We start from the raw sequence: 27,742 nt of genomic DNA, 5'->3' as shown, positions 1-27,742 counted from the left end.
TTCTATTCCCGGCAGGAGCTCATGTGGTTCGGATTCCACGTTAATAAGTAGGTCCACGTCTCATATAGCCTCGCTGCTGAAAGGGACGCTAAACTAAAATCAACTCAACTCAACATTTCACACAAAATTCCTATCCGGGGATCGCACCTATCCTTAGTCTAAACCCCAAGGTCATACAACCAGAATTTAAATATTCCGATTCGTATTCCTCTAATACAAATCTAAAACTTGGTCCAAAGCCACAGCCATCTTCTAGGCTGCACCCTCGCTTCTGATTAAAAAAAAAAGTCGCGAAGAAAAAACGAGACCTCTGGAGCACGGAGGCTCTTCCCGAAAGAAAGTTCCGTCTCAACTGCTTGAAAAGAATGAAGAATCTGCCATCCGTCTGTTATTTCCGTTCTTTCTTATATATGATTTTTACAACCTCCCCCTCTCCGCAACAACGGGAGAAGCTGTCGTTCTGCTTAGCTGTGTTTCAAATTAAACTAGCTAGCTACCAAACAAACTTTAGCCTAAATTGGAAATATTTTCTCTATAGCTGTAAAAGATAACTTTCAGATTAACATATATATATATAAAAGATTAATAAGTACAGTGAAACCTGTGTTAAGCGGAATCGAGCGGGACTTGCAAAAATTTCCGTTAAAGTCAGGTTTCCGCTTAGTGGAGGTAGACCTTTCCTCTTTAAAAAAAAAATACATGCTTATAAAGGGGCATACTGATAAAATATATTGCTGTACGTACATTGTTCGATTCAGTACTTCTTTCTTCTACGATTAAATACACAAAACAATTAAAATGAATACAAAATATACTATGCCCACGTTTTCTTTATTTTTCTAATAGCCAAGCAGGGTTTTCTGTGTACATTGCTGCTTGACTTTCCGCATACACTTTAGGCTGAGAAATTATACTAAGTGAATCAGAATCATTTTTTCGTAAGACAAATTTTTCAGTTCCTTTAAACTTCTGAGAGCATCTTGATATGTATTTATTCTACACTCTTCTTCGAACTCGGTATCGTATTTCTCTTCTTCCTCTATCTCGTTTTCTTCTTTCCGACATTCCGTATGGTTTTTGATTAAGTTGTTGGGATTAAGGACAATTTGTGGGGGTGAATATGAGTAGTGGTTGGGGAAGGTAAACACTGTCCAGAAATATTTAACAAAAGAACTAACATTTTATCGCAGACAATGTAATGTATATGTCTCACAAAATGTCTAAACATCTAAACGCTGTAGTCCGGAACTCAGAATTTTCCGTTAAATGTTTAATTTTCTTTCCGTTGTCCGCGTAACACAGTTTCCGCTTAATGAAGGGACTTTTTACACGTTTTGTTCTCCAAAATTCATTCCGTTTAAGACAGTTTTCCGTTTAATAAAGGGTCCGTTGAAGACAGGTTTTACTGTATTTACAATTTTTATCATGTTTTTACCAGCGCTGGTACTAACTACTAATTATATATGTATTAGTAAAACCAAAGAAAATAATATGAATATCAAAATACTTTAAAATATATGTAGATATATACAAAACTAGCAATGAGTCTAAAAGTGCTCATTGCAGAAGAAATAAAGGTTCGCAGTTCTTTCTCTAGAAAGAAAAAAGGAGAACCATAAAAGAAACTAATTTTGAATAAAACTTTATATTTACTATTTGATATTTTCGAAGTTACTCGTCAACCCCTATTTTAAGACAGAAAAGGAAATGTTCCGTTCTCATTAAAAAGATGCTGGCACGCCGTACCGTTGCGTACAGCCGGAAATAAAACACTATATATATTTATTATATATATAGTTTTTATTTAAAAAATTCCAATTCGAAGGCATTTAAGGCATGCAAAAGGCATTTAAAAAATTCCAATTCAATTCAAATGTACTGGTAGTTATTGGTGCATCCCCCTCAGAAAATTCTGGATCCGACCCTATATCTATCTATATCTATCTATCCATCCATCCATCTATCTATCTATCTATCTATCTATCTATCTATCTATCTATCTATCTATCTATCTATCTATCTATCTATCTATCTATCTATCTGGCACAAACGTTTCGGTCGCCAGGTCCCCAATGGCGACTGGAAATTTTGAGCTGGCGACCAGTGTTCAGGAGGAAATGTTTGTGCCTAAACTCACAGGGCTGCGCAGTTTCTGTTTCTTACGAAAATAATTGTGAGAGAAAACCGGAATATAAATGCTTCGCAACGTTTTAATTCGCTTCTGCTTTCCCACCCTCAATCGAAATGGTTTGCTTTCTGAGAGATCGTTTTCCGCGCTATTTGAGGCACTCGTAACCTAACCGTTAGTACTGGTACCTAACAGCTTTCGATTTTCAGCCAATAAATCTGTGAATAAACAATTGAAGATGTAGGGAGAAACTAGCCCTAGCCGTGAAATTCATCGACAACAGCGCCTCTAAGCGAAGAACGAAGAACCATTTAAACAAACGCGAATCGAAATACGAATTCGTGCTGGGGGAGGGGGAGACCTCTCGTAATTTGTACGTTAAGAGGTACTGGCGACCATCATTTTTGGATCGGCGAGTGCGTCTGACTTTGAAATTTTCCGCATATGTATTGGTTCTTCAGACCTTCGTGCAAGTTAGTGGTAAACTTGGGGTTCCGCAAAATGTTCCCAATCGGACCCCCCACCACCTAAGTCAATGGTCTATTTTTCTTTCGAAAGACCACTGTCACAGGTCCAACTTATCTTATCATACTCACTAAGTGATTATTTCAAGCATTGGAAGAAGAAGAAGGCAATGACTTTATTTCTCAACAAGATGGAGCGTCTCCTCACTGTCATTTACATGTTTGGGAACATCTGAATGAGCGGCTTCCAGGAAGATGGATTGGACGTGCCGGAAATGATAATAATATCTCCTACAAGGTCTGTAACTTCTTTTTATGGGGTTACGTAAAGGATTGTGTTTATGTACCCTGCCATTGCCTCAAAACCTGGAAGAAGTAAGTGCAATTTCTTGTCAGTGCTGCCATCCAGTCTATTTCATCAGATATGTTGGAGCGTGTAGGAATAGGAATGTCATCTTGATGACTGCATCGCCACTCGTGGGGTCCATATTTAACGTTTATCAGATAAGATAAAAAAAAATTGAGTTTTTCTTACAAATGTGACCAATTTTATTTATTATTGCTGCTTATTACGGGAGTTTATCCCAGTTACAACAGGCTTACAAAATTAATATTATATCTACAAATGAACAATAGAAGAAAAAAAGTAAATGAATATCCACAAGAAAACATCAGGACATATAACAACAAAATGCTAAATTCGTCGGGAGAGAGCAAGATATGAACAAAATACCAGAAAGAGAAGTTAAACAAACTACCAAATCACAAACCACCAAAAACAATAGAAGATACATTAAAAGTCTAGTATAATGATTTTTATGAGCACAGGAACAGTGAGATACTTCTAAAGTAGTTTTATAAACCATCTTTTAGTAAAGGAGCATATCAAAGTCCATAAACTAACTAATCAAAGCGATTTTTAATAGATACAATAGTGTTACTAAGCAAATACAAAATACTAACAATAGAAGGCTTGTTAAAATATCTTATTAAAGACTTACTAATTATCAAATTATAATTAAATTGCCTTAGGCATAACATTGAAAATATCATACTTAAATACCTATCAATTGAAATATCTAAACATGGTATCTAGATTGAGATATCTAGATCATCTAAACATGGTAAAATTGTTACAAGTGGTCTTTTGTAGGCAATTCCTGGCACAGCAAAATCAATTTCAATGTTATTTTGTATTAATTTGTTAAATAATCTACACATATTTATCAAAGGTGTATTCAAATGTGCAATAGTTTTGGATCTTTTTACAAATAAATGGCAATCTTGTCCTCAAACAGTTATGTGTAATATTAAAATTTAATAAATGTAAACACTCAGGACTATCAACAATTCCATTTACTAACTTAAAAAGAAATATAAGCTGGAAATACCTTCGTCTAGCAGATAATGTTCCAAGTTTTGTAATATAAATATCTCACAAACTTATTCTGAATCCTTTCAAGTTTTGCAGTGTACTGCTTACGATACGGTGTCCAAACTATACTTGCATAATCAAGTTTGCTTCGTACTAGAAAAATTGAATAACAATAATGACATATGGATTATTAAAATCTCTAGTACTTCTTATCACAAAACCTAGAGATTTGAAAGCTTCATTGACAACCTTTGCTATATGTGCATTAAAACAAATTTGGCATTTACAATGACACTCGAATCATTAAGAGTCTTCATCCCGGCGAAATTAAAATACCACTAATTTTACAGTAATTATGTGATATCTTCAAATAGATAAAAGATAATCGAAATGTGGAACAAGAGCGCCCTAGACAATATTATTTTACGTGAGAAACCGTTATCACGACTCACTTATCTGCTTTCGATTTCGAGCCATTTTGAAAATCGGCATTTATTTTCGCGTTTCTAAACAGCTGAAAACGGAAAGCCGCTAGGTGACTTGTGAAAACGGTACCTCACGCAAAATAACATTGTCTAGGGCGCTCTTGTTCCATATTTCAATTATCTTTTATCTATTTGAAGATATCACATAATTACTGTAAAATTAGCGGTACTTTAATTTCGCCGGAATGAAGACTCTTAACTTCCTGAACTCTATTAAGAATAGTGTTTGCTAAAGTATAATTGTAATGTACAAGGTTTCTATTTTTAGAAAATGTGATTACATTACATTTATTTATGTTAAAATGTAACTTATTGTCAACACTCCATAAATAGCAGTTATTCAAATCCCTCAGAAGTTTTAAAACATCATCAAAAATCTCTTATTTCCTTATTCAATTTCATATCATCCGCATATAATAAACAGTGTGAATGTTCAAGTACAGATGGTAAATCATTAACAAACAGTAGAAAGAAAAGAGGTCCAAGATTAGAGCCTTGTGGTACACCCGAATTAATATCAAACAAGGGAGAATTATGATTATTATACACTATGACTATATATTTTTTTCGACCATTTAAGTAAGAAGAAATTAATAATAATAGTTGCTTTGAAAAGCCGTAATTAGATAATTTTGCAAGTAATAAAGGATGATCTAGCTTATCAAAGTCCTTCGCAAAATCTGTATAAATTACATCCACAGAAAAAAAAAACATTAAGAGAATCTGCAATAGACTGTATAAATATAAATAAATTAATAACAGTCGATCTCCGTGGAAAAAAATCCATTTTGAAAATTAGATACGTAAGGTTTGACGTGATGAAATATTGTATTATAGAGAATATGCTAAAATATTTTAGCTACGTACCGTTGAAATTAAAGATATTGGCCTATAATTTTCAATACTCTTAGCATCCCCTTTCTTAAGTATTGGACGAATTTTACTAATCTTCCAGATTTCTGGAAATATTGAAGTTTTTAATATCAGATTATAAATGTAATTTAATGATTTTATTAAAACCTCTCCACATCCTTTTAATAAATAAGTTGCCAATAGGTCGGGTCCACTTGATTAGGAAGATTTTAACTTATACGATTATACAAAAGATTTTATTTATATACGATTATCCAAAAACGAAGTAATATAACTTTAAATTATGATGGTATTTTTATGGACGCTCTGTATAATTGATGGAATGAGACTGTGGGACAACATGGGAGAACGTCGAGGAAATAATATTGTCTACCACAAACTTATATATCCTGGGATCTAATCAGGAACCTTTAGCGCTAGAAGTGATGGCTCCTACCATTGTCCAACATGTCCCATTACTTTTCAAATGCCTTTATTACCAACACGTAACAGTACGTTTATTTTACTAAGCTTATGGGAAAGAGAAATAAAATACAAAAATCAATCAACAGTCATGAATAAAATATAGCAACCTTTGGAACGTACGTAACACACATATTTCATAATTCAGCGCATAATACATGCTGGCACGTATTTATACTGCGGAAAATATCTGTTATCAGTTTTCGAGACTAACGTTAGTCTCGACATGTATATTATTCCAATGAATAGAATCACAAATTTGCTTGAGTAAATCAATCATTTATTTCTCGGGAATTTCCGCAAACTATTGCAAACAGAAAAGATGAAAACTTTCTGTGCAGTTGCACTCGAATGTTTAAGCATATTACTAACACACCAATAGGATCTCCAACAAAAATAACATGTAAGTTCTAATTATTCATTACTTACAGTTTAACATAACTTTCCTTTTCAGGAGAAGGCTATATGAGGCGTGCGTCTATATTGTAGTGTGAGAGACGAGCCATATGAGCTTTCTCAACGAAGATGTCTATTTTAGCAATATTTTCACGAGGAATATTTTCTTTTAATTATTCGTTGTGGCTCTCAAATCAATTACAAAATTCGATATACCCGTAATTAAAAGAATTGCAAGGTTTGACTCTAGTTTCTAATTTGTGATACAAACATTAAGATCAAAATGACAGAAGAGGTTTTTGTTTCGAGAACTTATACTAGTTTCAAGTTGATTGTGAAGTACCAATGTACCTTAGAGAATGGAATTTGAACTGTAGTTATTTTTTGGTAGTTACATCTACGTTCAACTAGGCATTAGTCTGTATTGAGATAAATATTCAACTATCATTATAAAGGTAACCAAGAAAGTGGTGTCACTTTTTCACCCACCACCTTCGAACATCGATATGTCACCTAAGACGTACCTGGAAGCACGGGTGTCCCTGGGGGAGGGGGTACACGTCCCCCCAATATTTTGAAGTACAAAATATTCAATATTTTATTCTAATTTAATTATTTACTAACGATAGAATAACATATAAATAATAATAACATTTTATTTGAAATATAATATTCATTCTAAAAAAACGATTATAATAGAGTTCTTGATATACCTCAGGGGATCCGTGAAGGTAAGCAGAAGGGTAAAAATGGAATCGAAGATAATAAACAGGTTGGACTAGGAAGTACCATTTAAATCAATGTCTTTGATGTCCCCCCCCCCAAATTTTACATGTCAGAGACACCAGTGCCTGGAAGATTAAAAGCACTCCCCATCAGCATAGAGGAGTTACTGCCAACGTTCTGGAAGGCCATGGATACCATAGCTGTAGAACTTGGTGGACCGTGAAGTGAAGAAGGTATCAAGTTTTTTTTACCTCTATTTGGGATTTGAACTGGCGTCCTCTAAGGTGATTGTCCAAGGAAGGGAATGTGTGATAATCGGACGGTGCAATGTCCGGGGAGTAAGAGGATACAACATTGTTTTCCATCCGAAACGGAGAATGTCCCGGGTCATCTTAGCCACGTGGGACTTACTGTTGTCCTGTAACAGGAGAACCCCTTTGCGATTGAGATGTGCTGGCTCCGGAGTTTTGAGTTTTTCTTCAAAATGGCTCAACTGCTGACAGTACAAAGTTTCATTGATCCTGTAACCAGCTGGTAGCAGTTACCGATGCACAATGAAGTAAGAAGTTCACGTAACAAACAAGAAGACCTTCTTCTGGTGCAATGCTAGTTTTGGCTGTTTTGGAACCGGTTCATGGGGTGCTAACCAATGATGACGGCGCCGTGGAGTTTCGTATGGGACACACTTCTCATCATATGTCAAAATCCTGTTCAGAAATGGCTCCTTCCTCAGACGAGACAACAAAGAAACACAGGTGTCTGCTAGCGCTGCCTTCTGGCCAGGAGTCAAATCATGTGGGACCCTCGGAACCACCTTGTAGTGCTTCTCAAGTTGATGGAGGTGCTGCCGAATGATTTCTCCACTTACACTGAATTGTAGTCTCAGTTCATCACATGTCTGGCCAATGGTCGCCTCAATTGCTCTCTGAAGATCTTCATTTTGTACATGTGTTTGTCTTCCGGCACGTGGAACTTCTTCGAGTGTTTAGTCTCCGTCCTTGAACTTGTTAAACCACCGCTGCACTGTCCGCGTAGTCACGATACCCTCACTAATGGCATACACGAACTCGTATAGCATACACGCACTTTATGACGGTCTGTGGAGGTTCCATTTTGACTCTGTCCTTACGTAAGTTCACGTTGTAACTGAACTACCACAACCAGGTAGTATGTTGCATATACCCACATCAACAACTGACCTTCGTCTTATTTCCATTTGCATTCAACTCACAGTTTGAAGGCCAATTGAGCACTGACCTCCACAAAAAGCGACAGAAGTTTTGGTTACCTTTACATAAGAATACATTTCTTGGTATTTGCATTAGGTTCAAATAAACACCTCTCTGGAATGAGATAAATATTCAAGTTAAGCTTCCTCCTGTTTATATGGTTAGAGTACACATCTTCGGTGCATGAGACCCGAGTTGCATGCCCGGTAGGACCTCATGTATAGTTCGGATCCCATTAAGCTATACATCACTTCTTATTAGGCCTTGCTGGAAAACAGATAGTAAACTGTAAACCGAGCAAATATTTATAATCAAGTTGAACAATATTCTTTAAAAAGAAAAAAAAAAAACCTCTTGTGTGCCTTTTAAAGTTAACAGAGCTTTTTGGTTCATTTGTGGAAAATTGGTGCTCTTTTTATGTTTCATACTTAGATATATTTGTAAAGTATATCCCAATAAAAGCGACATATTTCATATGCTTAATGAAATATATTTTAAAACAAAAGTGACAAAATATCATTTAGATCATGGATCGGTTCCGTTTAACGAATTCTATGTTTGTTGAAGTAACGTGGTTTGCAGAGTTGACAGGGAGCTATTACTCTTGGAGCCATGACTATTTCCCAATATTTGCTTTATTTCACTTACCTGCCTCATTGTTTCCCTCTTTAGCACCTCCTGTTATCTCTACACATTCATCGATCATAATACGTGCTTCTACCCCTCACAACAAACCAGTAGCGTAGCCAGGATGTGTGTTTGGGGGAGGGGCAAGTGCTGTTATAGGCACATATAGAAAAATTACAAACAAAAAATATATAAACATAAAAAATACAAAAAATTACAAACATCAAAGTACCAAAGTACCTTGTGTGACCTCTTTGGGGGGTGCGGCCTCTCTGGTCCCCCTTCTCTACGCCACTGCCACGACCAGTTGAGAACGACTGGCTCAGAATGTACCCTCATAATATGTGTGATGAAGGCAAAGGAAGGTTGCCGAAAGTGTATTCAGAAGTTTATCTATTACTCTAGCCAAATTGTGTTGTTCATTGTCAGTTGCTATAGATTTACGTCTAATATGATCAATAAAGAGCTAAGTTTATGATCATGTAGAAAATGTAGTTTTAGTTTTGAATTTTAGATTAAGAATATATATATATTTTTAATTTACAAGCAAAGTTTCTTAATTTACAGAGGAGAGTAATGTTTAAAGAACTTTTTTGCATATTAAGAGAACATGTAAGTGTTATTCAATATAAAATAATGTTAAAAGTTGTACAATATATATGTAATTGTAACGCAAAACTAACTTGCAGTGACCAACTAGTGCTGGTTGGTGCGTGTTTCTTTGCACTTCTCTCCCTTTACGCACATGCCCACCGTCATTAACGAGTCTGATTGCTAGGGAGGCATCCTCGTGCTGTCATGTGTGCTCTACAGCTTTGCTCTGCCCTGAACCACAATACATGCTATGTTAGTTTTGTAGTGAGCATGTAGCAGGGATTGGTGTCTGCTTTTCTAAAACAATTTTTTAAATGGTATGTAAGGTTTGCATCCATATCATTAACAACATATTAATAAGTATCTAGACATATTATTTATGACATATAATTTTGTGGATTTATTATACGGTAAATCAGCTTTTGGATAGAAGATAAGAAAATAAAAGCCTAAAAGACGTTAAGGGATAGTGGAAGAATTGCAGCTTTTTAACAACTCTAATTTTTGGTTAAACCGTTTAACCTGAACGAAGTGAGGTATCGGTATGCACCAAAACAGAAATATGTAAAAGACATAACTATACTATTACCACGAGCAAACAACACACTCTTATATGAATTTGACACTGTTTTCTTAACCTTTGTGTACTTTGTGTACTATGAAATCTTTACATTTATTAAAACCAATCTGCTATTTATACATTCATGCTCTTTTGTTTCAGCTGTTCCAAGAAATGTATTGCTGTACTCCTTGCTTATGATGACTACAAGTGTAAAGCAATTTTACTTATCAGTGGCATTTACATTGTTAATTTATGAAGTACTACCTTTAATGGAAGACAGCAACACAAATGAAGTTCTAAGCAACGAAGAGTATAATTTAATCAGTTCTTACTTTTGTTTCCACCAAACACGTAATAGAAAGCAGTGGTCCATTTTGTACAACACAATACACTCCAAAACATTAAACAATTCTTTACGAAAGTTGTTTAAATTATGTCATATACCAATTACAATTCAAGATCTCAATGCACCAATACCAGAGCCTTTTCAGGATAACCAACAAAGAAAAAGTTCCCATTTTCTTCTTATCTTAAGAGATTACCAACATCTCTCGACTATCATCACCAAGTTGAAAGCAAGTACCTATTGGAACGGTAGAGGAACAATGTTTGTTATATTTCGCAACTGTCCCCTACGGATAGAACAACTGACTGATATCTCTAGTGTATTTTGGAAAGAAAGAATTTTACGTGTGCAAGTGATTACGAATGTTTATCATAACAAGGTACCGAACTACAATAAAAATCTGAAACTTGCATGGGTGAATCCTTTCACGCAGAGAATTTACTTAGAGGAATTGAAGAGCATTGACTTTAAACGCGCAAAGAAAATTTTCAGAGATCACTCTTTACTTGAACTAACAAAAAATATGCATCATTACACAATGCGCGTTAGTGAGTTTAACTTAATGCCGTATTTATGGATAAATGGTTCTGAAGACGGTTCCTTTATGTATGATGGATTTTCTGGTAAACTTTTTGAATCGCTCAAAGATAGTATGAATTTTACAGTTGTTATTGTTCGAAAATATGAGCCGAGGACAGCCAATAGACAGTTACCAAATGGCACATGGATAGGGCCCTTGGGAGAAGTGGTTACAGCATTATCGGATATTTGTCCTATATCAATGATGCTTTGGGACAGATTTAAAGTTGTTGATTACACAACTCTGTTTTATTTTAGCACATTCGTGTTTGCGTCACCAAAAGCCCTTCCATTACCTCAATGGATGTGTTTAATTCTACCATTCAACGTGGCAATATGGACTTCAGCCTTTTGCCTCTTTATGTACAGCCTTGTTTGTGAACTCTTTATTCAATGGATTGTAACAACAAAACTAACATTTGAAAAGGTACTTGGTCGTGTTTTGTATGTTGAGGCGATATTTTTGCAAGGAACTGTACGTTTTCTTCCCTGCAATAGGGCCTTGAAAACAATATTTATGTTTTCCATTGCTGGTGCAATGGTTCTTAACTCCTTGTATCAAGGATCATTAGTAAGTTACATAATGACTCCACGGTATAATACAGATTTGGATGACTTTGAGGATATTGCTAATTCGCAGTTGGTAGTTGTAGCTCTTCCGCAATTTGTGGCATTACTAAAAAGTTACGATTTTCCAGTGTTAAAAAGCCTTGCCTCAAGAGCTGTTGCCATAGTAAGTCCATCTGAAGGTGTGAAACGTGTCGCGTTCACTAGGGACGCTGTTTACTTTGGTTTGCACACAAGTGTGGCATATACGCAACAATACTTTACAGATGGCGGAGAAACTTTGTTGTACATTTCAACACAAAATGTGGGTGATGTTTGGGGTGGGTTTATTCTTCCGAAGGGCTCACCTTACGTGCCTAGAATAAATGTTCTTATTCAAGGGCTTATCGAAGGTGGATTTTTTGGTAAATGGTATTCGTACGTTATGAAAGACGATTCCTTAAAAAGAAAGTTTATGTCTGGCAGAAGATCTGAAGTTGCTATTTCCTTGCATCATTTACAAGCAAGTTTTTATACATACATAGTTGGAATAAGTTTTGGCTGCATTGCTTTCAGCATAGAGTTATTGATTTCCAAATGTCGACGCAAAAATTGCCAAAAAATATGTTTCAAATATAAAAAGTAATTGTAATCATTGGTGTAGTAGAGGCCGGCTGATTCAGCTTAACCTCCCGTTAGTATATGTTAATTTTATATCAAAAATGGATTATATTTACATTCAGTACGTTTCGTTCTGACAAGGTGCATTCGCGAAGTGTCCCCTCGGGATTACTTTGGATAGACTGCATTATTTTAATAACATGACAAAAACTAGCTCCTCTTGGCTTACATGTAAAACTGATTTAAATGCAAAGTTCTCCATGGCTCAATGTGTATTGTACTAATTTTATCGGCCCATATGAGTAATTTGCACATTTATGAGCCGTCATATACCCAGAATTCAATCATATACTACTATAATGCTCGGTCACAAAATTGCTTTTAGTTTCTTTAGGTGTAACTGAACATGAATATGGGCGTATGCAAAACAAATTGGATCACGTACTGCTTCTCTGAAACGTGTTATCCACACCGGTCGTTATCTTGGATCCGTCATATTGGATTCAATTTTCATTTTTTCAAATGGGAATAGGTGCATGTGATACATCAAATTCATATAAAATTTTATCGGAAATTCATTGGTGTAGTAAGTTTTACGGTAGCTTGTACCATTTGCGAGATAATAGATGATAAATTCCCCTAGGCACTTCGCGAATAGACATTGCAGAGTAATATCAGTTACGCTTACGTTTCTGATGTTGACAAATCAAAACAATTTCTAACTGGAAAAGTACTGTAGGTCTAAATTAACTCTCTACAACATTGGTGTCATAATCTTACAACATTTCTGTGAATGATTGATATTACTTCCATGTTATACTATAGCAAGAAAGTATTGTATTACGAACGAAATGTCTAATGTATACCTAGATACGACCAGATTTTGGTGAAAATCTACCATATCCTATTTACGTCTGTGTGTCTGTATGTATGTACGTTCAGAAAAACATTTAGTCAACAATAAATCACGTAAAAGATCTCATATACACACGGGGCACTGCACAACTTTTTAATGGTTGGATTTGTGAAGTGCCTCACATTTAACATGCAATATCTTGCAAATGGTACAAGCTACCGTAAAACTCACTACACCAATGAATATCCGAGAAAATTTTGTATGAATTTGATGTATCATATGCAACTATTCCCACTTGAAAAGACGAAAGTTGAATCCAATATGGCGGATCCAAGATGGCGACTGGCGTGGATAACACATGTCAGAGAAGCAGTACCTGATCCAATTTGTTTTGCATATGACCACATTCATGTTCAGTTACAGCTAAAGAAACTAAAAGCAATTTTGTGACCAAGCCTTTTAGTAGTGTATGAATTCCGGATATATGAAGGCCCATAAATATGCAAATTACCCGTATGGGCCGCTAAAACTAGTACAATTCACTTTGGGCCGCGGAGAACTTTGTATTTAAATCAAGTTTAGATGAATCCCGAGGTGACACTTCGCGAATGTACCTTGTGAGGCCCTAGATGTTTTGACGTTATATAAATATAGGGTATTTCTTCTATAGGTTTCGCATTTAAGTTTGGCCTCATATGCTGAAACATAACGTCGAAATGATGAAAGCAATTATTTTGGATAAACGAAACACCTTCAAATAGTGATAATCACCAAGACTTCTGTTAGAATTAAATGAATAAACATATAAAAACTCACATTCACACAACTAATATTAATAGTTGGAATTAGGAGAATCGTAATTAAGATTTAAAACTGAAAGGTAAGGAATAAATTAAAATCCTTTCTGATGACAACTCCTTATCTTTTTTTTAAAAAAAAAGTGAGATGAATATACAAACGACTAATTCTGCTACGTTGAAAAAAAAAAAAAAAAAAAAAAACTCACTTCCCAGATGTACCTTGAACCAAACATAAGATTTCAGCAATTTTGCTTCAATTGTATTCTGAATCTCTTATTTTGGAAATGTTTTCATACTAGCTAATCGAGGTGTGCAGATTAGGGATAGGCGCTTCAAACCAAAGGTAGACAAAAGTGTAACTGACACTATTGCCACAGTTCTAGCTCTGGAGTAGGCTGAAAAATAGTACCAAATTGAAACAAAAAAAAAAAAGGCCTGAATTCATTATTTTATACTAGTATAATAATGGCTCCATAACTAAAAGAAGTAAAGTTCTAGAACTCTCCCTCTCCCTCTTCCAAGAGTCCAAGTCAAAGAAGTGCACTTTTAAAAAACACATCCAAATAGGAGGACTCCGAACAACTGTGGAAGTTGATGAAGCTTTTCTTGCACGTACGAAGTATAACAAAGGTTGCACATTACAAGGAAAAAAAAAAAGTTATCATCTTCGGTATGTATTATAAGGAAAGCAAACGTGCCTCTATTTCAAAATGGCCAATAAAGCAAAGCGGTATTCTGGCCACACATGAAAAATATATAAAAGAAGGAGGAAATCAATCATCTCTGACTTCGTGTGTAAATACTACGTTATAATAAAATACTAAAATATAAATTATTGCACCTTATTCTCGTTTATTTGACGACGGAATGGAGATTATAGACTAGGAAGAATATGTATAAGGTAAGTAAACTGTCATTTGTAAATAATGTGAAACAGGCCCGCAACCAGAGGGGACTAGGGAGACCTGCCCCCTTAAACGTTTCGTGACCCATCCAGCCCTTAATACAAAATGCTATTATTAATACATTATTAATACTAGGGATGTGCACGAGACAAATCGAGACAGGATTTTCCTGACAAAATTCGAGTCGAGACACGGCTCTTCCAATAGAGAAATATACATTTTTCGAGTCGAGACATCACTTTTACAGCACATTTTCGAGACGAGACAGCCACAAATCTTGTCTCGTGCGCACCCCTAATTAATACAGAAAACAATTTGTAGGAGAAGTTTTAATGACTTGACCCCTCCTAACATATTCATGGTCCCCCCCAAACCTCTGAGGCTGGTTGCGGGCCTGATGTGAAACCGGCCCAGAGTTCGGTTGTTATTGATACTTTTGAAAAATGTGTCAAGTATTTGTTAAATGGTGCTGAATTGGTTAGAATTGTACCAACTTTTTCACAAAAGGAGCTGAAAAGGCGAGCGTAGTACAAACGGGCTGATGAATGACAAAAAGGGCTGAATTTGGTACAATTGTATGAAGTGTGGCAACACTGGTAACTGATTTTGTAATCATTTAAAAGTTTTAAATGCTTTCCAGCAAGATACACGAATAATAGCATCTATATGGATGATATTACCTTTCAAGTTGCAACAAGTCTTAATTTGATCCCAATATGTAAAAAATTAACCATTTGCTTGTAATTGTTCAGGAGTATGAAAATCAAGTAATGATGAAAATTACAGCCAAAAATTCGACCTAACCGTACATCCATTCATAACGTTAATATCAAAAGAGATAACGATTATAGTACAAAAGGTAATTTTAGATTTTGTAATTCTTTCAAAAGTAATAGAGCTATTCGAGATATTGTGCATCAAAATAATGAATGTCACAGTATACAAAATCGTACTTCAGTACGTGCCATAGAGTTCGTAGAAATAGCACAGATAATTAAGCTTGCCATATTTCTCTTCATAAGAATATGGGACAACTTCGATCCATCCTGCACATTTTTCAACACATTAATTTCTTCCCAATATATTAATTCAGTTATTTATCTCTTCTGCTACAATACCTTTAATAGAAAACTCGTCAAAGAGTGTTGTGATATCAATTTGCATATTACCTACATTTTCTAATAATTATCCATTACTTTCTTCAATATTTGACCATTCCAACTCTGATATTAAAGAACATCAAGTTAATGTGCTAAGATCTGAAAATTGCTTTCTCCATCAAAATAGTTACGATACAATGTAGAATATGTGAACATAAGAATAAAATCTGTTCTGAGCTGGTTTGTCAGATTCATACATGTTCTTCAATAAAAATTTAACTTTTAGACTCAAGAAATTACGATTTTTCCTATTTTTTCATCTTCATTCTGGAAAGTTCATATCTCGTTAAGAGTCTTCATCCCGGCGAAATTAAAATACCGCTAATTTTACAGTAATTATGTGATATCTTCAAATAGATAAAAGATAATCGAAATGTGGAACAAGAGCGCCCTAGGCAATATTATTTTACATGAGAAACCGTTATCACGACTCACTTATCTGCTGTCGATTTTGAGCCATTTTGAAAATCGGCATTTATTTTCGCTTATCTAAACAGCGGAAAACAGAAAGCCACTAGGTCACTTGTGATAACGGTACCTCACGCAAAACAATATTGTCTAGGGCGCTCTTGTTCCATATTTCAATTATCTTTTATCTATTTGAAGATATCACATAATTACTGTAAAATTAGCGGTATTTTAATTTCGCCGGGACGAAGACTCTTAAAATTTCAGCAAGACATGCATGCGTGCTCGAATTCTTGTCTCAAAAATATTCAGCTCAAATCACAACCACAATTCTTACTCCATCACTGAAAAGCTGATATTGAGAGCAGAAATGGGACGGGACTAAAATACGGGACATTTGTCTGTCCCGACTAAATTTACGGGGACGCAGGACTATCGGATCCAAAATCGGGACTGTCCCGTTTTTTTACGGGACATACGGCAGGCTTATAGATAATGAGGTACGGAGAAACTATGTATGGCAAGAAAATCCAGGCAGAAACGCGTTATGCAATGTGACATAATCCCACAATTTAGTAACAACACTTAATATTAGATGTAACCAGTGCAAAATGAATAAAATCCGCATCAGTAACCTATATTCATGATTACAAGAATAATTGTATGTATTCTTATAAAAATACCTTACATCTTTTAATTGAATACCTTGAAAACGAGATTTTTTAAATTATGTAAATGCATGATAATATATTTCAATTCATAGTTATTATTATTATATGTTACATGAATTTCTTGTTAATTACAGTGTTTCACTTTTTAACGTGCTTAACATTTCGAAAGATAACCTGTTAGTTTAAATCATTAATAGATTGTGTGCTTAATGCGCTCGGACGAAAATATCTGTTAACATAAATTGGTTATTACAAATAATATTAATTAATAGAGAAATATTAATATTAATATTACAATTAATTAATATATTAATTAATAGAGAAGATACAATAATGAACTGATTAACGCTCTTTCGAAATGTGCCTTAATGTATATGAATATGAATAATTAAAATATAATATGTAATAATGAATAATTATAAAGTTATAATTGAAAAATAAAATGTGAATTTTTGTAATTATATTTTTTATTTGAGGGCCATTCGGAAACTAAGGGCACTGTTTTACGTCAAATAATATTATCAATCTTATTTTGGTCCAGGATTCTTTGTTGATTTGTAGGAACTCAACCAAATTAACAATTCCTATTTCTTCGGGGGATCACTTTATGTAACGATAATCCGTATACATGCGTAAATACTAGAAAAATAAGCACACTGCTGAACAAGACTGAATTTATTTAATATAAAACACATTTACATCTGACGTTTTGATCTTCTAGTCAAGATCCTCATCAGACGTAGACATTAAGTGTACCTTCTGAAGAGGATATTGGCTAGAAGATCGAAACGTCACTTGTAAGTGTGTTTTATATTAAATAAATTCAATCTTGTTCAGCAGTGTGTTTACTTTTCTGATTTTATTTGCAAGACGTATGACTATGTGTGTCGGTGTAAATATTGTTATGTCTGGTACAGAAGATATCATTTTCTTTTATGGCCAGAAGTGCGCATTTATGTTGTCAGGCTTTATGACCAGACAGATTTCTAGGCAGTTAATCTTAGAACATACAACGTCCTTCCGGCAGGACGTAACGTCCTAAAAGTCCTACCATGTTCATCTATAAATTAGAGTACTTTGTATACGCCCAGTCGGACGGAAAATTTTCCTGGTGGACAGAGCATGAACTGTAGTTTTAGCACAGAAGAGAATCATGTTAGTACGACTGTTAGTTCAGTAATCATGACATGTTTTGTAAAGGTGATCGTGTGTACGTTTACACTCCCTATTTTGATCCACCAAACACCAATGGGGTGGAGTAGAGCGAATTTTGATGAGCATTAAACCTACTCTTATACTATTTATTGTATATTTTAAAATGCCTACTGCTGGAAGGGTTTCCTCCTTCCGGAAGGACAAACTTACGTTCTTTCCATTGCAGAGGTCCGTCCTACCAGGAGGACGGCGGCTCGTTTACAGAAGTCCTTCCGAAAGACCCTTGTACCTTCTATCATTAAGAGATAATCCAAAAAGACGTCAATGTGAATGAATGTAAGGCTCAATTTACAAGAAAGAAATATTATAAAAATATAAGATAAATGAGAAAAAAGTCTTTGGAAAATGCACAAGTTCATTTTATTCTGTATGTCACCATTGAACTTCATTGGCTGAATTACATCTTAAGTAGTTCAATAATCATATTCTGACGAACTTAGGACAAATATGTAGCTAAGAATCCAAAATTAGTTGAAGTTGGAATAAATGTTAAACTATCGTTATATTCACCATCGTATCAGAGACGTTAATTCAATTCTTTATGAACTTTTCGACCTGACTCCAACTTTAACACATTACGCTTTTTCGGCAGTCGACTAATTTTTTAAAATCAAGAACGTGAACATGCCACACATATCCATAACTCTCATCGTCACATTTATAATCGTCATCCATACATCTATAGCGCATGATCTCATTACTGCATTCTCTCGTTTTCACTAAAACGGCTCCAAGTGTCTACACCCGCTCTGAGCAGCCCCAGAGCAGAAGAGCTCATCTCTTTGTGATTTGTTCACTTCACTTTACCTCATCATTCTAAATGCCAGCAAGGATAATACAAAGAAATATCCAGTTACATTACTGCAGATTACTTTGTAAGGTAGGAGCTCGTTAAAATCAGAACTATGATCTGTTTAGATGCTTACATTTCTTTCAATGCTTTTTTTTTTTTTTAATGGAGCAACTCAAAACAGTTTCCTTGTCCTTTCACATACAAAAAACCTTGCACTTCTTGCATCTGATCCTTGCACTTCTTTCCATACACTTTTCTCTTCGCCATCTGCTTGCAGTGGCTAACCTCTCGATATGCTCGAGAAAATGACCAATCCTTTCATATCGAACTTTCGAAACAGGGAGTGAAGTGGGCCGTCGTTTTTGACGCTTCGCATTGATTATGTCGTATTCTTGTTCATCAATCTCATATTGGTTGAGTTGATTTTGAGTTTAACGTCCCATTGAACAGCGAGGCTATATCAGACGTGGACCTACTGATTAACATGGAATCCGAACCACATAAGTTCCCGCCAGGAATCGAACCCGAATCTCCCACGCCCACGCCAAATCAAAGTAAAATAGACTACTCGGTACCATTGCACTCGTAGTTCACTCACTAAATGTATTGATTTGGAGCTGTCAAAATCTTCCAGGTGCTTGCAATCAGTACGTGATTTACCTGAGGCTGTACTCATCTTCCAAAAAACAGCCAAGTGGCACTAAGATCTTATCTGTTTCTCTGCGTATCGGTGACTGACTGTCGGTCACTGACATATGTAGTTCATGCTCCATTGTTCCATTCTGAGAAATTCACTTACAGGAAAGAAACATTTGTTTCCGGAAAAAATACATAGGACCTATATATAGTTACTCATCCGAAATGTAACTCAAATTAAGTGCGTTACTTAAAAATTTTGTAACGAGTTACCGATACAGTTATTTTGGGAAAAATGTAGCGCGTTACTAGGAAACATTACTTAAAAAGTAACACGTTACTTCCCAAGACTGATTCCAGTGTGACAAATCCAGAACAAAATCGAAGAGTGAAGTTTCAAAACCGTGCACATTGTTTCGCTACTTCGCAGAACTCAAGAACAAGAATATACCTATAATATGTGTGCATAATTTTGAACTGAGAGACCATAGGGATAAATAAATAAATCCTGATACCAATCTCCCGGTGATACTACTAATAAATGAATGCTCTGAATGCGCATGGCCCCAGAGAAGGAACCTTCTACGGCCCGTTCACCTTCTGATGAGAATGAAATTGCACATTTAAAAATCATCAACATATGATTGATTAGATTAAATTTCCTGGCAATGTGTTCCATACATTACTTGTTATATAATTTATTGTTGCACTCATAGTGATACGGTTAGTTATAATAGTAATAATGTGAAAAATAAAAGCTTTTAAAAGTGAATAATAGTAATAATGAAATATATTATCCAGCATTAATAAATACATTCACATATTTTACCACCTTGTGCTACCGTCTAATAAACTTTATTATAGCTGAAAAGATAAACCATGTTTTTAATATCCCTCTCCCCAGTGAGAACACTCGGTCAAAAAGGTGTAACAGCTTTTTCAGGTCAGTTTATGATTTTTTTTCTTCATTCCCATTAGGCAAACTATTTTAAAACTAGAGCGCGGAATTTTTGCATATTTGCATGTTCCATTTCTCATATGATATCGATATGCATTCATCATTAATGTTTGTTTTAGATGTCTCGGGTCTAAACACAAAGTTTTGTTGTGCATATAATTGCATATTTTGAAGAATAGTGCATATTGAAGACTAGTTATTGCACATATTTGGGAGAAACGACTAATGTAATGAAGCTTGTCTGGAGACTTTCAGATCTAAAAAAATAAATTTTAGTTTAGCGGCAATGGTTCGAAAACTCAAGAAATGAAAATAATTTCTTATCGATTTAAACATGAGTTAGAAATTTCTAAGGACGCGCAAGCAAAGTCAGAGGAAAGCTCTTTTCTCCTAGTCAACTACTAAAATTAGGAGAAGCGCAATAAAATTTAGAAAGCACACACACATACTACTCCATAGCTACGGCTAAAGGCTCGTACTAAAACAGGATTGCCATAAATTTGGGAACTGTAACCGGAACACTTTTTAAGAGGCCTAATCACTGCGAAATTAAAATACCGCTAATTTTATAGTAATTATGTGATATCTTCAAATAGATAAAAGATAATCGAAATGTGGATCAAGAGTGCCCTAGACAATATTATTTTACATGAGATACCGTTATCACGAGTCACCTAGTAGCTACCCATCTGCAGGTATTAAGAAACGCGAAAATAAAAGTCGATTTTCTAATGTACTAATGTACCCTGTTTCTCATGTACTTTTATGGTATTAGATTCTTCTTGCATTGCTCAGATTGCGACCTTTCAGTTTCGGCACTTGAAAGTTTTGACCAAAACAGGGAAATGCTTCTTTTTCCTTAGTTTTTCATCATTCATTTATTTATTTTTTGACAATACAGTGGAATTGGAAAGGGAGGGGAAGGGGTGAGGGAAGGAAAATGAGACACAGACAACGAAACAAAATAAAACGAAACGAAACAAATAACATTTGAAAAGAATAACAAGTTTTCTATATCTATATATACTAAGAAATAAAAAAGATGAATATCGAAATTAGTTTATGCTACTCTCTTTTGCTTGACTCGAGTTAAGTCTGACTCTAATCTTTCAATTTATTCATCATTCATATCCTTAAAATCTTTATAGTTAACCTTCCTTGTATGTTAGTAGTATCTCCTTTCCTGGTTCAGTTATTTCATCATTCATTGCTTCTATAGTTTTTATACTTAACCTTGCTTGTATTTTAATGTTACCTCTTCTCCTGGTTGTTCAGATTTTCACCTTGCATGACTTGTTTTTCACCTGTTTTGGTTCTCCCCTGTATGGTAAACACTTTCATTATATGATTTTCTCTGTCACTTTTATTTATTATTGATTTACCACATCCTCCTAAAATATTTGCTATAACATATTACACTAACACTTCACTAACACTACACAACTTACGTATAGTTTTCACTCTTATGTGAACTAAAAGCTGCATTTCTGTAGGTATGATTCACATCTTAAGGCTAGTATTATTTTCATTTGTAACACACTTTATCTTCTATGCTATTTTATGTATTTATTTCAGTTTCATTTTCACTATCGTTTTACACTTTCACTTTCGCTTACTCTTAAATCATCAATTTCCAATGTTCTTCATATTTTATATTTATATAAATATATTTTAGTGTATAATGTTCCCGGTTGGATTTCTACATAACGACAGACTTAGGCATACCGTCTTGAGGTCTAGGTCCCACTCGGAGTACTTAGTGCAGGACCTGGTCAGTTTTGTCCTTCCGCCTTTTACGCTAAGTCTGAGACCCACATGCCATTTGAAGGCGGCATTGCAGATACCGGATTGTGCTTCCGTTCCGAGACACTTTTCATTAAAGATATTTGTATATTTACTATTTACACAAAACACACTTCCCGACACACACGAAAGGAAAACAAACGAAACACACACACACACTCCCGATACATCCGGAGTTTTATCCGGGGATATATCTAGTGCACACATACAGTTTCTTTCTGGAACACGCGGAATGCCAACGTTCCTGGAGGAGTCCTCCGGTCCAGAAAGATTCACGGCCACTCATCCATTCATTCAACTACTCTATTATGACGTCATTCCTATTTCTGTGTATCTTCAGTTTTTTACAACTTTTAATTATCTGTCCTATTATATTGTTATCTTCTTAATTCTGAATAGTCTTTCGTTATTTTGCCTAATATCCTGTAGTCCTCTCCATTACCTATAATTTCATTTATGTCCTTCCTTCTTATTTGATCTCTTCCCTCCAGCCGTTCTTCTAGTAATGGACACCATAATATGTGATGCTCTGGTGTGCCTATTTCTTCGCATTGACATCTTGGATGAACTATTTGTCCCATTCTGTAAAGATGTTGTTGTAATGTGACATGACCAGTAAGAAAATGGACTAAGCCTGGATTCGGATCAAAATGTTTCCATGTTAATCTTATTCCAATATTTGGGATTATCCTGTATAATCTTCTTGACTTATTTGTTTCCTGCCAATCATTATTCCAAATTCGTTCTATTTCATTATTTATTTCATCAAGAGTTGTGACTTCTTTACCTAATATTTCCAATAATTTAATTGTATTTGATTTTTTAAGCCAATAGCATGCCGCTCTTTTTCTAATTATCAGACTCGTTGGCTTAAATCCCATCAAGACACTTAGAGCTATATGCGGTGTTGTGCTGAAAGCCTCACTTAATCTTATTAATAGATTCCTTTGCGGTCTGTCAATGCTTTGTCTCAAAGTGTTATTTTCTATTATTCTGTGTGCCCAGACACTTGAAGCATATGCCATTGAAGAAATTAAAAGTGATATGTTTGAATTATTTTTCTTGGCAATCTGTATTTATAGTTTGCTATCGTTACTAATTTATTTGCTACTTTGTGACCCCTGTCGACAATATATTTTATGTGTGGTCCAAAACTTAAATTCTCTCAACTTGAATTCCTAAATATTCAAATATGTTGACTCTTTTAATGTAATAAGTTCCTATCTTAATTATAGGATTTCTACTTAGTTTGGTATTAGATCCACAAGCAGCTAAATGCATATAAGAAGTAATGAATGCATGCAGCGCTGACAATATTTAGTTCGATCTAGCCTTTATTAGTGCTCATTTTCGGTCACTATCCAAGACGGTCACTCGTCTAGAAGAACAAGATTTGCTGCTTTCGATATCACTGGAGCTCTTTGATAGTGTTGTCACACAAACCCCACCTGGCCAAGTTGGAAAAAAAGGAAGCATCCCATGACTGAACCCAGGACTGAAATTCTTGCAGAATGTAAATGGAATACTAAGTGGCGTATCAACTCAAGTTTTTGAAGAACACACTGCTGATGAAATAACATCACTAAAATTCTTTTCAACTACAACTTGTGGCACTGAAAGATCGTTTTGGAGTTATAAAAATATACTTTCAGACAAACACAAAAGCTTTCTCCTAGAAAATATTGACAAAACACATTGTAATTTATTACAGCTGCAAGCGATTAAATGTGCAGAAGTAAAATGTATTGTGTGCATCAAGGATGTTACAAAATAGAGAATCTGCCCGTATGTATCTTCATCCTATTAACTCAATAATAATAATATTAAAAAAAAAAAAACATCTGCACGTCTACTGTCGTTTCCGCCATGAATGTTAGCTCAAAACATTGCGATCCTATTGGGCGGAGCAGGCAGAGTGGGGGTGGCGAAACTGTGACGTTTGGGCATATGTGCATGCATATTTTGGTAAATTTTAGACTTTTGATCCGTCCTCTACTTATAAAATACACTTTCCAGACCATTTCATTCGTCCCTGCTCTTTTCTTCCTTTCTCCCTCCTCGAATAATGTGCTCGCTGAGTTAAGTCATCCCTCATACGTGACGCCTAAGGCCATAGGTGCCGGAAATGACCAGATATATATATATATATATATATATATATATATATATATATATATATATATGGGAAAGATGGGTAAAGCGGTCACCCTAGAGAAGTTTAATTTTTTCGGTCCTATACAAACATGCTAGTAAGCAGGTAAAAGTTTTGTAATGTACTTCCGTCCTTAACTATTAAGACATATTTAAATGAACCTGTTGTGAAGAAACTTTACGAAATAGTTATTGATAATTTCAAGTCATTCAAAATGTCCACTTTATCCGACCTAGTCGGACAAAGTGGACACGCTTCCTCACAATGTCCTTTCTTATGGGTTATTCTGGGTCCCATGATCCGATGTGAGAATTTATGAACTACAATTGACTTGTTAATTTAGGGGCTTAAAGTGAGTCTTTATATCCAATAGTCACTTATTAAGAGTCCAGTTAATCTGAAAGATGGCAGAAACTGTTATTATAGTAGGTTACCTGCAGTCGTAAGAAAGTTAGCTAATACTGAACACACAGAATTCAAATAGAAGCTACCAAAGCCGCATCTTTCAAAATAGTCAAATGCATTTATCTATTTGTTGACAAAATAACTTAATAACTTGTATATTATTTCGATCAAGGATATAGACCTAAGTCTATATAGGAGCATCTAGGATTGCAAGTATATAATAGGTGAACCGCTGTTTCAATGTTAAAATATTAAGGTTAATTTATTACATAATTTAGCAATATTTGGACTAATTAGAAGCGTCGGGTGAAGTGGCCACAGGCACAATGAAATGGTCACTTTACCCACGTCTGGTTGTGACCACTTTGCCCGATTGCACGCCATACTGCACTTTTTTTTTTTTTTTTTTTTTTGCTCTGAACAACAAAACTTAAACACTACTAAATAATAGAAAACAATTTTAAGAAGCATTACACTTAATAACAATAAAAAATATATAGTCATCAAGTTCTATGTAGTTGGGAGAGAATCATTGTTAACCTTTAGGACACGAAGTAACTATATTTAGTTACCTAAAAATAAGGCTTGGGATACGAAGTAACTATTTATAGATACCTTCCAGTTTGCCCACTAAACCTAATTGTTTTTTAAATTTCTGGGTATAACATATATGTACTTGCATGTGTTTTATTCAGGAGACATACTAGGCAACTGCAGAAATTGGCGCCGTATCCCAGGCTTTATTTTTTAAAAAGGCTCCGTAATTAAAAGGTTAAACTAATATTTACCCATATATCAACAATAGATGAACACATTTCTTTCTTCGTACAAGAACGACAATTGTGTCTGGCCTCTTTGATGTCTAGGACTGTAATGGTAACGAGCGCAACAGTTTGGGCTTACTTTCGATAGATCTCAGATATAAGTTTACTATCGATATACTATGCAAAAGTTCAGTCACTCCTCAGTTTTGGAATTATTTTTTGGGGATCAGCCACATGCAGTCAGGAAACATTTCGGATACAAAAGAAAATACTACGAATAATATTCAGACTAAACAAAAGAACATGCTGCAAACAAATATTTAGATCACAAAAAATTTAACCCTTTCAAGTTTATACATATATAAATTTATACACTTCGTGAAACAAAACAAACAGATGTTTATACAAACAAGAGATATTCATGCATACAACACGCGGCAATTAAACGACATTTACGTAGTAATACAAAATTACCCAAATACCAAAAAATGTATATTTAAATTGTACGAGACTTTATAATATGTTACCGTCACCTCATAAAGAGGTAAATTTTAATACCCAAGACAAAATTCGTAGTCTGTTACTTTCTAAAGCATATTATTCAGTTCAGGAATTTGCAAATGATAACGATGTATAAATATGATGTAATGATGTAACAAATTTAACACGTGATGTTTGTTTATAATTTAGTACTACAAATGGTGTAATAAGTTGTAATTACAATTTGCATTTATATATATATGACAACTGTAGAACTTATAGGAGATACTCTCCATATTGTAAGTCAGAACAGGCAAAATAAATAAATAAATATATTAATTAATTAATAAATATACAGGCGAGAAAAGTGCCGATGACCAGTTTACCGGCCCTGACCACTTTATACTCCCTTCTTCTACATAAATAATAAGTAATATCCTCCCCATTTGTGGCAATCTCCTCAACACTATTACGTATAATACCTTTTACGGTAGAGGATAGTTGCTTCCAATGGCCTGTTTATATGACTGCGATACTAACAATGTGAGGTTAATAGTATTAACACTACTTCTAAACTTGAATCAATACATAAAAAAAAAAAAAAAAAAAAAAGATAAAATTTCATGCTAAGTCGCGAGGCTGAAACTCATTGCATTGTTGGAAGCTTGCGGACAAATTGCACTGGAAATGTTGGGATAATAATTACAAAGATATCCACAAGGTGGCAGCATGTGAAAGATACCGTCACTGCCACCTGGTGACTTTTTCATAAATTATGAACGAGAAAGTGCTGTGAACTAGCCTTCTAGAATTACGAGTGATGGGTAAATTCCCGGGAAGATATTTTTCGGGAATATTCCCGGGAAGATTCCCAAAATGGGAATTTTTCCAGGAATTTATATGATTTCAAAGTTAAATTCGTTTTTTTTTTATCACAGTATATTATTACAATTGTCTCGAGAGGATTCTTTAAAATGTATATTCTGAACGGTAGGGCCTACTATGTTACTTTATTAAAATTTTATTATATTAAGAAATTACGTATAAATGTATATTTACTTACAATATGTTCTATGAAAGTAAATATGTGGAAAAATTGGTATAGTAAGTCCACATATTTTTACACCGCTAAACAGTTTTTTATAAGTAAGTAGATTTTCTAAACTTCACTCTACTACTGATATTATAAACATATTAAATTTTTAAATGTTATAAACAAATTACATTGGGTAACTGCAAGAAGATACATGTCTCACCAATTTATCAACATTTGCGCATACATATTTATGTTCAAAATATTTGCAAGATACTGACTTATCTTTATAATTTTTCACGTAACATTGCCACACATAACCTTTCTTCCTACCTATTTTTCGAAGCTTCATGCGTTAATTCTCATGTAAGAGAAGTCCGAGCACCTCTTCAGAAATTCAGGTCAGAGACAGGAGACAGACCGACATTTATTACTAACGATGGTTCGGGGTGTATTAATTGTACTTCATCTCTATTTCTACATAATTTCTACATTACTTTACAAACTGGTTCCTTTTCATCATTTGTAAATTAGTACTTTACTAATTTTTAGTGCAAATGGAAATGAAACTAATTAATCATATGATTAGTTATATAAAGTACAGTCAACGAATTTTATTTTTTTAACCTCCAAATTATTTAAAGCCTAGAAGTAAATCATAATAAATGAAAATAAAGTAATTAGTCGTAT

The 27,742-nt window shown here is 34.6% G+C and overlaps 1 protein-coding gene across 1 annotated transcript; it reads left to right on the top strand.

Annotated features, from left to right (window-relative positions):
• The first annotated feature begins 10,805 nt into the window (after window positions 1-10,805).
• LOC145671745 (uncharacterized) lies at window positions 10,806-12,038 on the top strand. The gene has a single exon (XM_081740950.1). The coding sequence runs from the start codon at window positions 10,806-10,808 to the stop codon at window positions 12,036-12,038; it is 1,233 nt and encodes a 410-aa protein (XP_081597076.1).
• The last annotated feature ends 15,704 nt before the right edge of the window (window positions 12,039-27,742 follow it).

Source organism: Thermobia domestica, chromosome 15 (assembly GCF_964235325.1).
Source record: "Thermobia domestica chromosome 15, izTheDome1.hap1.1, whole genome shotgun sequence".
Classification (NCBI taxonomy): Eukaryota; Metazoa; Arthropoda; class Insecta; order Zygentoma; family Lepismatidae; genus Thermobia; species Thermobia domestica.
This window is presented reverse-complemented; position numbering and strand designations above follow the sequence as displayed.